This window comes from Phalaenopsis equestris, unplaced genomic scaffold, assembly GCF_001263595.1.
Source record: "Phalaenopsis equestris unplaced genomic scaffold, ASM126359v1 Scaffold000287, whole genome shotgun sequence".
In the NCBI taxonomy this organism is placed as follows: Eukaryota; Viridiplantae; Streptophyta; class Magnoliopsida; order Asparagales; family Orchidaceae; genus Phalaenopsis; species Phalaenopsis equestris.
The window spans coordinates 1,791,039-1,806,164 of record NW_018164729.1 but is presented as its reverse complement, the minus strand read 5'-3'; the positions used below and the strand labels follow the sequence as shown (position 1 = coordinate 1,806,164).

Below are 15,126 nucleotides of genomic sequence, written 5' to 3'. Positions count from 1 at the left end.
TTTATTTTATATTTATATTTATATTATTATATTATTTACATCATCTTTAATTAATTTTTTATTTGTTACCTCATCGGGTTCAACTTCAGTCAAACCAATAAACCTCGAATATTTGTTTCTTCCAATTTGATGTTCGATCTGATTTTCGTAACCTTATACAACATAAAGATAGATACGAATTTTAAAATTTAATGCTCAAGAACAATACAATATGAACTAATTAATAAATATATAACTAAAAATTATTCTAAAAAATATTTTTAATACAATAATATATTATTATTGAATATATAATAGTTTAGTTAATCAAATTTTTTTTAAATAATAAATTATACATTATACAAATTATCACCGAGCTTATTATCAAATATTTAATAGGTTAATTGTTGAAGAGCAAATGAATTTATTTATGAACATAAAAAAAAACAAGTTCTTCTAAGTTCATGTTTAATCCATTTAAACTTCAAAGTTTTTAAGAAAATGTTCGTGCATATTTATTTACTAATTTAAACAAACACAATCAAGCCTTAATTGAGTCGAGTTTAAGTTGTTCAACAAGTGCTTTGGTTAATTTACAACCATAGTGAGTGATCCGGAGAATTAAGAATGTTTGGGGTTGTAAGTTCAGCAAACTCCAATTCTACTTGTTAACGAGCTTACTATACTTTCTGCTCAAAGTATAGCTTATATCTTGTGAGCCAGCCCGATTAAATATTAATCACTTTATAATTTTAAAAATGCCACACAATCAGATTATACAACTTAAATGAAATCAAAGAGAAGAACCAGATCACAGACAGTAATAGCAGATTCAAGATCAGAACAAAAGCAATGGAAGTTGAGGGAGTGAAACTGTTATGGGATGAAGCCGAGACCTTCCACCCATAAAAGAGAAATACATCATGAAGATCTCCATGACAAGAGTTCCCAACTCCTGAACTACAACACCATATAAACAAGATGATTCCAGTTTCAGAACAACATGGCAAGCCCAAGCTGCTACCTTCAGATCCATTACCGAAGGCCATTGATCGATTCTGGTGAAGTTTTTCAAGGAAAAGGTTTCCTGCGATGATCATAAATGAAGTTTTTAGTCATTTTTGACAAATCAAGCAGCTGACATCTAGTTTTTGACAGCATCTGCTGGAAGTTTTGATGTGTTGCACAATGTGGAGGTTTCAGCAACGTGGGGCAGTGAAAGAGTTTCTGGAGAGGTTGAAGCTGTTGGAAGGATAACTATCAGCCTTGACGGCGCTGTTGCCGGATGGATCCTAACTTGATAGAATCGTTGAAGAGATTGTTGGGATTGACAAAGAGCAGCTACCACTTATCAGTTCATGAATTGACAACTTCCTCAAGTTGGAACTGGTGAGAGTCCATTGCCTCCAATGGGGATAAATTTACTCACAAGAGCCATGACAGAAAATATAGGATATAAGTTCACTTCTTGGCTGTGCGCTATCATCATCAAATGTCTCTCTTGTGTATTAAAACATCACTCAACGCACTCCCAAACAATTAGTGTTGCTAGAAAATGAACTAGTCCACATAAATATCAGCGCTGATGATACTTGTCATCTGTTGAATCAATAATTTGATTTCTTCATCTGGCTCAATTCCATCTCTAGCCATCATCTTCGGGATGTTCGGGTTCACTCTCTTCGCTTTAACGTGCGTTCTGACAAACGACTTGTACAAGTGAAGATTCATCAGACACGAACGTTGAAGAACTTTCACAAACCTATTAGCATCATCAACATTCTGAATTTCCTCATAATACTCCGCAATGGCCGACAAAATATCCGAGGATGGTCTCCAAATACAGTGCTTCAACATAGATAAACCTTTCTTCATGACTTCCACCGCCTTGTCCATCTCCTTCTTCTTCACCCATCCCTCCATCAGAATCTCCCAAGTCTTGTAATTTGGATTACCGCCCTTCTTTAAAGCATGAAAAAACAATAATTCAACCTTCTCCATGCATCCATTCCTCATGTGAGCACCTAAAAGTATGTTAGGAACCCTAATATCATATTTCCAACATTGAGATTCCCATGCCTTAAAGATCCTCTCAGCCTCCGAAATATCACCAAGCTTAACTAAACAGATCATGACACTCATATAATTGGCACAAGGGATCTTCCCTGCCACTCTTTTACTAAACTCCCAAAGCCTCAGAACTCCATTTTTATCGCCGAGAGCCGCATAATTCGTCATGACAAAAGAGTAACCGAGTCGCTTCTTTGTTGATAACTTATTTTCGGCCATCCGAAGGGCGGCGAAAGCCTTGTCAGCAAGACCAAATCTAGTATAAATATTGGCTAAAGTACAGTATGTGCTCCAACCTACTTCAACATTGTTGTCCACCGTCATCTCCTTATAAATCATCTCTAGTGAAGCAACGTCGGATACCTCACCACAGGCGTTCATCCAGAGGTTATACGAGAGTACATTAAGACAAACCTTGTTCCGTTTCATGTACCGGATAACATAGATTACTTTCTTGAACTGGCCCGTTGCAGCATAGAGCTTCATAATCTCATTGAAATGGTGAGGATTCACAATGAAACTTAGGCTGCAGAGTTTGGTCAGCAGAGCTTCTGCTTTCGTCAACTCCTTTTGCTTCACATAAAAATGGAGAAGAGGTAGAGATGCAACCTTCTGTGATGCAGTGTTGGAAATCTGCTCAAAATATAGTTCTGCATTAGCTAGGCTATCGACTTTGATTATTAGATCCAATTTGGCAGCTTGATCAGCTGCTGATGCCTGAAAACTGCTCTGAGAATCCAACCACATAAAGATCTGCATCAGTGGACAAATGCTTAGGTAGAGCTGATCCATTGATTTTGTCGTTATAGGTAATAAATTTCTATATTTGAAACAAGCAAGAATTTACAAATCTAACACCCAAAGTTTGATGTTTACACTTATAAGCCCTTGGTATCATAAAAGTATGCATGAAAGAAAAGATAGTGATGGTGGTATTTTTGATTTAATGTTAAAGATTTGAGTGGTATTCGGGTAAATATGAATGTTTAGATTCATAAGAATTGCGTGGTATGTATGTGGAAACAGAAAGATGGCAGCATGGCAAAATTATAGCAAAAGCCACGAACTTTGTCTGCAAAAAACTATATTAATTGCAGTACCGAATAATTATTATAAGGCAAAATAGGAACTTTAAATACCAAAGTCACAAAAAATACAGCAAAGTCTAATGGAATCTCATCGATGTGCTTTTGAGATTACAGCTAATCAACGCCGCCTGAAATTTCACAATTCTTCATCCCCATTAATCCTCTGAAAGAATCAGCTGTTTCCATTAAACCAACCTTCACAAATCCATCAAACAACCTATTGCAAGCAGAAATATCAAATTCCAAAACCTTTGATTTCATCCATTCATCCATAACTTCACCAGCTTCTTTCTGTTTCCCCAACACAAGATAGGAAGAAAGAACACATATATAATTTCTACTCGTCATTTTTTGTGAGGTCATGCGCAAAGCGTTCCATATTTCATTTATTTTCTCAACATTTCCAAAGCCTCCATGCAGAAGAATAAGAAAATCATAAGTTATCCATTCCCTTAGACTGATCTTCTCCTTACTTTCAACAAGAGAATTGTCTGAACTCACAAGACAACCAGCTGTGATATATATATCAGTCAGTTGCGCGTAAGTTGTCCATCGTCCATCAGAGCTCAAATCTGCTCCCATTTCAGCGAGTATTTTTCTAACACCTTCGATATCAAGGGTAGCGGCACAAGCACTTATTCGTAGATTATACGTAAACAAGTCGGACGAGATTTCTCTCCTCTTAAGTTCTTCAACAACAATATGAACCTTATCAAACTGTCCAATAGATGTATACAATGTCATCATCTCATTAAAGGTCAAAATGCTCAGAGAGAGGTTTGAATCCTTGATCCTCTCGAAGAGTAGCTCGGCTTTATCTACGAGTTTTGCTCCGGCATAAGAATGAAGAAGAGCCGTGTAAGCTTCGCAGGACTTTGCTGATGATGGGAGCCCTTCAAAGAATTCTTCAGCGGAACTAACGCCAAATACTTTTGTTATCAAGTCTATGCGCATTGCGTAGTCGTTATCCGAGAGCTGGGATTCCTGATGAATCTTCATCCATTCTGATATCTATAAACTTGTATCAGTTCAAGAAGCAAATCACTAAAACATTAAAGTAACAAAATTGTCGTTCATTCATCAACTACTCGTAAAAACAAAAAATTCTTGGAGATTATGGCGTGATATAGAACTGAAGTGTTGTGTGTTCTCAAACTAGAATATAAGTATACATATGCCATTAAATTAATTCCAAGTCTCACAAGCAGTCAACTGTGCTATTTTGAATTTTGTACTGAACATTTTGAATTTTGTATTTTTACTAATTTAAGGTTGAAATTCTGAATTTCAAATTGGTATTTTGAAATTTGATTGTAATTAGCATTTTGAATTTTGATTATATATGTGGCTAGCGCTTATTATATGAAACAAATATATCCATTAAAGGGCGTGTTGGAGTAGCTCTAATGGCAGACAAGATTAGAGAGTCGCCCTAGATGGTTTGTCACATTAAATGTTAACCATCTGAAGACTCTATTAAAAGAGTAGATGTTTTAGATTTAACTTATGTTAAGAAAAGTAGAGTTAGACCTAAAAAAACATGGGCATGATGTATAGAAAACGATCTTAATTTGTTAGAATTAAATCAAAATATGATATTCAATACGACAAAATGGAGAAAAATGATTCATGTAGTCGAACCCACTCAGTGGGATGAAGGCTTGGTGGTGTTGAATGTGGTTATTGCTTATACTGAGATAGGATTAGAAGATTGTTTAAGAAATTTATTTTGAGAATAGATGGACAGACTATTAGAACATATAGCTAAGGAAATGACAATTTTTAAGTTCTAATAGAATAATCATTGAGAGGATTCATTGGGGCCTATAGAAGGGGAGTTAAAAATATAATGTAAAATAAAACAAAATTGAAATCATTGCAGTCAACAAATCTTGCAACAGTGAATGCAAATTTGAACAAAAGGAGAAAACACTACATTATTTTCAAAAGTGGAGCCATGAAATCATAAATGGACAATTTTTTTATGCTTGAAAGAGAAGATTTTTTTTTCATTGTAAAATGATTTCAGGAAGAGTATGATCACATAACATAGTGTTTTAATTAAGGATGTATATTTTAAAAAAAATAAATTAGAATTTTTTAGTTGAGCTAGACTTGATGTAAGATAAGAAGACTGTTTATATTAAGAAAACTTCTATATAAGTTTTAAAAGAGTCAAAGAAAAGATCACACATTAATTAAAAAAATTGGTAGTGGAGTAAGAAAATACAAAAGTAATTAAGAAAAAAAAACTGCTTTAAAGTTTGGCAAATGTTAAATACTATAGATGCTTATAATGCTTATAAAAAGCTGAAAATCTTGCAAAGAAGTTACAAATATATAAGAAGTTACACCTTTTGATGGTTTGTCTAGTACAACATAAAGAGAAAATAAAATATATAAAATAACTAAGGCAAGATATAAGCCATCTACATATTTGATTAAGCTGAATGCATTAAAAGTGAGAAAAAAATAGGATATTGATTGAATATAAACGCATCAAGTAAAAAATATAATACTGCTTTCAGAATTTTTTATAAGAAAATTTTGAAAATGATGCTGTTTTGAAAAAACATAGTGAACAATATAGTCAGACAAGTTATAGATTCATCAGAAAAAGAAAATTATGGTAAGCCCCAAAGAAGATACGCAAAGATAAGATTTTGAAACATTATTTATGATTGAAATCATTACGTAATTATTCAACTGTTGCCGTAAGCAGACTGGAGTTTAACTCGAGCAATCCCCTTACTCAAAATCCAACCTCCTAAAACTGAGATTGAAGTAAGAAAGAGAAGTAATGCAAGTTCCAAACTTAAGAACAGCAAAAAGATGACACCTTTTTAAATTAAAATTAATCAATCAGTTTCTTAAGGGCAGAAAAACCACAGAAGGGGCGGGTGGCCAAAATCCAACCTCAAGCGCGTGCTTAAATCGCTGCGACCTCCTGAGGTCCATCGCGATCCTTCGAAGCTCCTGTGACGACGCCTTCCTTCCCTCGGCGACCCACTTCTCGATCACCGCCGTTGCGCTCCTCTTTGGGAATCGAAGTCGGAAGATTCGGCTTCGTAGGTCGTCAGGCGATTTTGCAAAGGAGGAAGACGATTCGTCATCCTCGAAGGGAAAGTCGATGCGTTCGCTCGTCGGTGCTGTAGGGGATGAGAAGCATCTAGAACTCCCGATTAGGGTAAACGGGATCGCACGGCCGGTCTGAGTTCCGGGCGTAGCCAGGAGGCACCGCCGGAGTAGAACGGGGAAGAAATAACCCATCAGCTCTCGCCTCTTCAACAATGTGCGGAGTGAGGGAAAAAAGCAAAACAGGAGTTTTCTGACACGGAGAGAACGGAGGAGAGGACGGACGCAGGAGGCGGGCCGTCGGTCGTATCGGATGTGGGAGAGTTTTGAGTAATAAAAAAAGACTGGAGTTTTGGAATTTACAAAGATAACTTTATAATCTTTTTTATCTTAATTTTGGGTTAAGATAAAGTTAAAGTGCGCTGATCCCAAAGAGTTATAATGATTTAGAATAGAGAAATCACAATAAAGAAGGGCCCACTCATAAAAAATCACGACTAATTATCAGATCTGATCGAGCGTAGATAGACGTGTAGTTATACTAGCCAAAGCAGAAGGTCGACCGAGCAAGAGGAAGAACAAAAGGAAGATCAATTGACCATAATTAGAACCAATCGGACTAAAACAAGATAGATAAACTTCTGAGCTAATCACCAAGGAAAAGTTGATCGAAAGCAACAACCTACATTTCGTTAGATTTGGCCTGAGAAAAGACCCAATTTTTCGATATCACCTGCTTTATCAAGGACACCATCGAGATTTTTCATTAGAGACCAAGAATTGACAATAAAATAGAGTCTTATAGTCATTCCACAAGTTATCTATTAGATTACGGTGATTCAACCTTTTTTCAATAGCTTAATCTCGCTTTACCGATAAGAGCTCCTCATCGGGATTGAGTAACAACAACCAGACTAGTTCGACAAATCGATAAAACTTTGTCGATCGAATCAGTCTTGTAGACCAGAAGCCAATCAAGCTCATGTGGCCAACAATGCCGATTCATTTTAGCTTATTTGACCGACCTTACCAAGCCAAAGTCATATTATCTTAGTCAACTTAGCTTGAGAGCTGACAAGCGATAGGCTCATATATGTAAGATACCTAGAATATCAAATACAATCCCACTAAAATAAAGGTAGACATACAATATCACTATATTGTACTTTCTCCCATATAAATAAAAAAATCATTTTTAGGGTATAAAGAAAACGTATTACCATTCATTATTGTTCACTCTTCTCTGGGTATCTCTCTCTCCTTTTTTATGTTATATTTCTTAGAATGTCATTCACAGATAAATCATGATTGAACATAAATATATGTTAATTCATCATTTTTTCAATCTTTTAAAATATTTTCAAGTAATTCCTAAAATTAATATAATTATGTTACATATCATAAATGAATGACTTGCCCACTTATTCGCGTTGTAGTGTTTTAGGCTGTAGTCTCCTATCATTAATCTTAAAAAGGAGTACAAAAAAGTAGAAGAAAAATAAGGTCCTCAGACTTGTGCAAAAACGACCCTATCATCTTGGAGAATGGCAAAAAACTCTAACAATTTATCAAATATTAAGCATCTCATGCTAGTAGTAAAAAAGTTCAACCAGATATCAAATTTAAATGTATTTTTCATTAATTTACTAAGTTTTTATTTAAATGTTATATAAATGAATAAATTAAACTTAAGACTATCTAACCGAGAAAACTTAAATATAAAAAGAAGATATTTTGTTGGCCCTTACATGGTATTTGCTGGAAGGCTCCATGATATGTGGACAGAAGCTCAAATCAAGCCTTAATTACTATAAAGTGACTTGACATATAGATTTTGAAACTTCGAATGTGCAACTGAGGTTGCATTGCATGTATTGTAACAAATAATTGCAATGATGAAAATATTTTGGTATAAAACATAAAGGACATGGCTGCAACATGATTGATATTATGGTATATGCCTTAAATGAGACAAACATGATGTTTATGATGTTATGACAAGTGTGAGGTTTAGGTGTATGTCTGAGTACAACAATGATAGCTAGCACAAATGAAGTTGTAACACCAGTTTGAAAGGAGATGACCAACAAAAGTTTTGCTACAGTATTTCATGAAAGATATGCTTGCATGCCTCACATGAGATGTCCATGCTACAATAGAGATTATGACATTGATTTTGATGCGTGCTAGAAGATTTGTGGCAGTTAAGTAATAGATTATCGTCTTAGTATTGCACAAAGATTCAACACGCAACCAGAAGAAATAAAATATTCAGTAGTAATACTAGAAGTTTTTACGTGGAAAATCCGTGAATAGCAAAAGCACGAGGTTTTGCTTAGTTGTAAAAATCTAATATAAGTTGATGATTATAGAGACCCCTCCATCTCAGATGCGGGAAAGAGTTACAAAGTCTTTTGAATTACAACATCAACGTGCGCATGAACTTGTTACAAGAAACGGACGGCGACCGAAAGCGATCCGTAGTTGTCGGTAGGTGATGGTCGACAGTGTTCAACGGCGGTCAATTGCGGTCGATGGAGGTTGGTGGTAGCCAACGGTGGTCGACGACGATCTGTTGTGATCGACGAGGTTTCATCGCATTCTCAAAGTTTCAAGCTCTTACTCAAGCCTTAAGCTCTTCTCTCCCTCAAAAGAGAGATGAGACTCTATTTATAGAGCTCTGGGTGCAATTAAAACAGGAATATGAACCACTTTGATTGAACGACTTAAAGAGCTTTCCTCGATCAGAAGACATTTGACAGGCATCAATGCAGAAATTGAGCGATCTTGGACTTATTGGATTCGTCTCGCCAAGATGCTTGATTCGACTATGAACTCATTGGATTCTAAATACGTTTGATCATCCAAATATGTCTCAAAAGCTTTCAAAAATGGTTTAATATTTTGATAAGGGCTTAATTTGACTCGGATTGAACCAATTTTGGTATCATTTTCGTTGAGTTGATCAATTGACTATAAGTTTACTGGAATCAGAGCTCTAGATGATTTTTTATCAAGATTTGAATATTATTTGCTCAAAATATTGACTCAATATCCGCATCATGCCTCAGATTATGAGAAATTGTTGGAGTTGTATCAAAATTCTAAGAAGATAAGTATAACATAAGTAAAGTTGAGGTGCAAATCTTGGAGGAGAAGTTCACGGTGCATTCAAGTTAAAAAAAGCAAATTTAGATGCGATGATAGCTACAACAAAAAGCAAATTTTGATGTTAAATAAGAAGAAAAGGCCTTACTTTTTTTAAAGTGAAATTATCAAAAAATAAATTGTCTTTTTACTCCAAATTTAAACATTTTCTCTTAAATATATTTGTTCTCTATAATTTATTCGTACATATAATTATCATTAGGGAAATTTACATTAATAGCACACATTTCTTATGGATTTACATATCTCACACCAAATTTTCATAATTGCTGGCAAAACATTTTGGTTATGTAGGAACAGATGGATTTGAGTATTAAAAAGTGATAATTAATGCTATTTTTGATGTGATACGAAATAATTGAATGTTTAAGTGTGTAAATATGACAGTTTTGGTGAGAGATATATAAATCCATAAGAATTATGTGCCATGTATCTAAATGCCCCAATTTATAAACATGTGAGAGACTCAAACTTTTTTTTTTATTATTTTATGCGATGAATAAAAACTCAATATTGCTTTGATTGTAAGTTTATTGAACACGTATTTTATGAGTATATAGATAAAAAGAATAATCAGTATATTATTATTATCATTTTTATAATCATTGTGATATATCCAATTGAACAAATTTAGACTTGATAATGTGATTTATCCTTCGAAAAATATTTTGTATTTTACCAACATACGTACATACGTGCACACACACATATATATATATATATAAGATGTGTCGCGTTCTCAGGTCAATTGGTAGAGCATCTGTTTGGACGGTGTAAGTCTCATCTGGTATGGGATTTGAATCCCGCCTCTGGTGACTGTTGCCTTAAGAATGGGCACTCGAATATTTAGGTGCACGGGTCGCCCGTAGACGTGACTGGAGTTGAGCTAATATGGTGGGTTGGGAACCTCACACCCCAACCCATTCTTATATATAAATATAAATAAAACAAATATATATATATATATACAAAGGATAAGTTAGTGGATTGAAAGTAAAATCAATGGGTCCTAAGAGAGCAAAAGGACAAATATACGTGGTGGGGACAACGTTGAAAAAGTGATCAATGAAATTTGTTCTGATTAGTTGCAATCACATATCTTTTTAAGAAAGCCGCAATATCACTTTTAGATTTTTTTTTTATATGAATTTTAATATTTATTTGAATAAAAATTATTATGAGTAAAAATAGCTATTAAAATGTACATAAATGTACATTTTAATAGTGATTTGTCACCTCCCAAAAGAGCCCTTAAGGGTGGTGGGCAGCCCAGGACTTAAATACTGTTTTTCGGCCCTACACCTAGCCAATGTGGGACTATTTGTCCGTGACATTCTCCTCCACCCAATCACGTGACGCCCTCGTCACGGATCGGTCACGAATCGGCTCCACCGAGGGTCCCACTGGACCATGGAGAGTCCACACACCTGGCAGGCAGTAATCTGCTCTGATACCACTTGTCACCTCCCAAAAGAGCCCTTAAGGGTGGTGGGCAGCCCAGGACTTAAATACTGTTTTTCGGCCCTACACCTAGCCAATGTGGGACTATTTGTCCGTGACAGATTGCTATCTTTCAAAATGGTGTTCTTGAGAAAGAGAGAGATTCTTAAGAGAAAGAGAGAGATTCTTATTTATACTTTAAGTGTATACGTCATTTTAGCCCCTTATGACAATAAAATAAATACATGGTCTCTACTACTTATTAAGTTCATACAAATATTATGATCTCACATAATCCAACTGATTTATCTTTATTTGATCACAAGTACAAGCTTAAGAAAATTAAGATAGCACATAATGTATAATTTTAATATATATGGGCATACATATAAATTTTTTAGTTATCTCCCACTTGGATGGCCATACATATTATTTGATAAATATACATTTTAAAATGCTTCTAAGTGCTAAAATCTTGCTATCTTTCAAAAAAGTATCTTTAGACAATCTTGTTGATGAATAATATTAACATAGGATCAAAGAGATCCGTCACTGTATTTTTCTTGTAACAAGATCTATTTGATGATCACACTATTATTGTAATCAACGATATCGATCAAGTATGGACGTGCAACATGAAAATTTCATGTAATGCGATCATATATTATGCCTATGTCTAACTGGTCTTGTATGTTAACTCAAAAGAGTTATCAAGAAAGCTTCAAATATTTATGCTAAATTACAATTAAAACTATATAATTTTATTTTAGAGTTTTCAAAAGATGAGATAATAATAAAAATTTTGTCTTATCAAAAAATATGTTTACAATAATTGAACATTATAAATTAACTATCACTATGATGGCATATCATCAAGATAAACCACACTCATACCACTCAAATGCTCATGTGGTAAACCTTTTGTAATTGGATTCACAATCATCATCTTTGTGCTTATATGTTCAATGACACTTCAGAACTCTGAATTCTTTCTTTCACATTATTTTCGCTCTTTTCTCTCTTTTCTCTCTTTATTTTTAATGGAATCAATAGTTTGTTTATCATCGTGTACTTCCCTTTCCCGAATAGTTCTCTCTTCTGGATCAAGTGAATGATCAGGAGAAGAGAAGAATAAAAAAATAGGACATACAATAAAGACAAACAAACAAGAGAAAGAACTTAGAGAACTTTATTGCGACAAACCTCGTTGGTATAGGTCAAGTGTATACGTCCAAACAAGATCAAATCAAAATATCATGTGCCAAATATTAATGTAAGTATGCCTAGGAAAGCCACCCACAGTCAAAGATTTAGGTGTGTTTGTTTGTTCTGGGGTTCATAGTGCTCCCAAGAGGACGTATCTCACTTGGTTAATAACATCTTGGGGGTTGCCCAAGAATACTGTTGTTGAAGAGAGTTTTGCTTACATTAAAGTAATAAGTGAAGCAGGGCTGTCAAAGAATGTTTATTTTGCATGGGAATGCTCTGATGCTTTTAAAGCTATCGCTAAACCACAGGGCATAGAGTAAGTCTCTCACGGTCCCACATGGGTAGTAGACTAATTGGCATATGGAGCCTATGAAATAACCATGTCATTTTGATGGGGTATCCCTATACATCAAAGCTCATCGAGTCATCATGAAAAATGATAAATTGTCGTATCCCAAATGTGAGGCAACTCATTGGTAATTGGGTTGTCAATATTATATCAATGACAGCAAGAGATGTGACAAGGCTCAAAGTGGGTTGTCAATGGAAGCGGGGAGTAATCCCTAACAGAGAGATAGCCAGGTTGGGGCACCACAAACCCACCATCTCAAGTCATTAGAGCCCTAAGTCTACCTGGTCGTGAAAGTAGTCGACCCAACACGTCTGGAGATCCTTGGTAAGCAATTCATGAATTGCTTGTTTGTTGATGTTTGTTTGTTTGTTTTCCCTTAATCCATTCATTTCATATATTAAAGTATGAAAAATCAAACAAATCAAGAATTCCATTAGACATATCTTTCAATTCTTTGTTTAGAAATATGGCATAAACATCACATAGAAGAATTCTCATTATTAGTTTATGTTTAGTACCAAAATTATATGCATGCAAGGTTTCATTAATTTTTTTAGCAAAAATGTCTAACTTATATAGATTTTGATTTAAAAAACTAGTGTCAATAATTTTGGAAGATTAAAAGAGACTAATTCTTTATTCTCACATGAACAAGAATAGCCAGATATGCCCAAACAAGAGATACAAATCAATTTTCATCCGAATGAGAGTATATAGAAAGTCTAATATAAATCTAAAATACAACCGGATTATAAGTCTTGTCTATATAAGAATATAGCTTCGACATGAGTTTTGTTATCATTTCTCATATAAATGAATTTTTTAACATCACCCGTCATTCGATTTCTTAATTAGGCAACTCTGTATAGTCACACTTATGTTAGTAATGACACATGTATCTTTCCACCTAGTGTGATTTGATACTATTGATAAATTAACTTCAAAACAAAAAAAAAAGGTTAAAAGATTACCCATTCTTATGAGTCAATTAACATATTTAGGAAATCATTCTTCACATGACCAGTTTTCTTGCAAAAGGAATAATTAACACTATTACACTATTTCTCTTGCACCTTATTTTGTGAAGTCTCTTTATTTGCAACTCTTTTTCCCTTATAAACCATCTTTCATTCAGTAACAATGTCTTAAGAAGTAGCATCTAAACGAGCACTTTCAATCTCCGCTTGTTTTAACTTCTCTTCCTCTTACATGCATTGAGCAATGGGCTCATTAAGAGTCTGTCTTCTTTTGAGTATCATAACTTATTTTAAAATGGTTAAATTACATAGAAAGAGAGTTCAAGATTATGTGCACATAATGTATAATTTTAATATATATGAGCTTATACTAGTAAAATTTCTAATATAAAATTATGATAAAGATAATAATTTCATTCATTTTTATTAAATAAATTTTAAATTAATGGTAAGAGAAAACAGGCAAGCATTTTATATCTGATCCATAAAAATTATTAGTAAGTTAAATATCATGAGTTAGCTATGTCATACCAATTATCTAAAGTTTGACATCTTAGGGTGTAAATGACCGGTTTGAGAAAGCTTAGACTAATTTATGTTTTTCAATGCTTGTGTTCAAATTTATTCGTGAATCATATGTTTGTTTTGATTTCATTTGAATAAAATTGTTGTTTCCGTTCGAGTTGTATATAGCTTAACTTATTTAAAAAATATTAAAATAAATTTTTATTTAGATAAAATTTAAAATTCAAAATAAATATAGGAAAAATAATATATATATCATAGAATTATTATTTAAATTATATTATTTAATCTCGATGTCTTTTTCACTGTTATTTTACTTTTAAATGATTTATTTGTGTATTGGCATAGGAAGATATAATGGGGAAACAAATATTATGATTTTGAAATTTATAATTCAAATTTGTTATGGAAATTGGATTTATTTTAAAATGAATATAATGTAAATTCGATAGGTTCACAATATAAAATATTATAAAAGTTATATTAATTCAACTTAAATTAGAATATTTTCACCTAATTTTTTTTTATAAAAAAGCTCTAATTTAACTGTATCGCAGTCACGTGCGTACTACTAGTCCGCCGATCACCGCAAATGGACAAAAGCAATAAGTGAGAACCAGCACGTGTTTAATTTAGTGCAAAGTTTCAGATCTTTATGTAATAACTTTTAGGGGCATTTACATTCATACCACCATATTTTTTTGTATTTACATTTCCAATATCTAAATTTAATTTTTTTGCATTTATATCACTCATATCCTTCATATCACATCAAAGATATCACTGCTTTATTTACATAAATAAAATACACATTCTAATACATGAGTAAGACCTGTTTTATGTGCATTAAAATTTAGATGTTGGTTATGTAAATACATAGAAATTAAGTGGTATGCATGTAAATCTTCCTACTTTTATATAGAAAACTAAATATATGAATTGAAATAATCTATCAAAATTCTAAACATACTTTAATACATAATATTAACTATTTTCCCATTTCTAATTTACTTTAATTATATAAATTTTATAATATATATAAAACCAACTTAGGCTTAGACTACTTAACTAAATGAATATCTCCAAGCTAAATTTACTGATTTTTTTTTTTGTGCACTTATAGTTTAGTTATTTTAACATAAATTTAATAAATTAGTATAACTTTAAATCAAATATCCTCACTTATTATTATTATTATTATTATTATTATTATTATTATTATTATTATTAGCGCAGATAACCG

General features: G+C 33.2%; 1 protein-coding gene across 1 annotated transcript; it reads right to left on the bottom strand.

Annotated features, from left to right (window-relative positions):
• Positions 1-707: 707 nt before the first annotated feature.
• On the bottom strand, positions 708-6,537 carry LOC110025028 (pentatricopeptide repeat-containing protein At5g27460). The gene is made up of 2 exons (XM_020725263.1): positions 6,054-6,537; positions 708-2,802 (listed from the first exon to the last, which is right to left on the bottom strand). The coding sequence occupies exons 1-2, from the start codon at positions 6,405-6,407 to the stop codon at positions 1,540-1,542; spliced, it is 1,617 nt and encodes a 538-aa protein (XP_020580922.1). The 5' UTR covers positions 6,408-6,537; the 3' UTR covers positions 708-1,539.
• Positions 6,538-15,126: the final 8,589 nt, after the last annotated feature.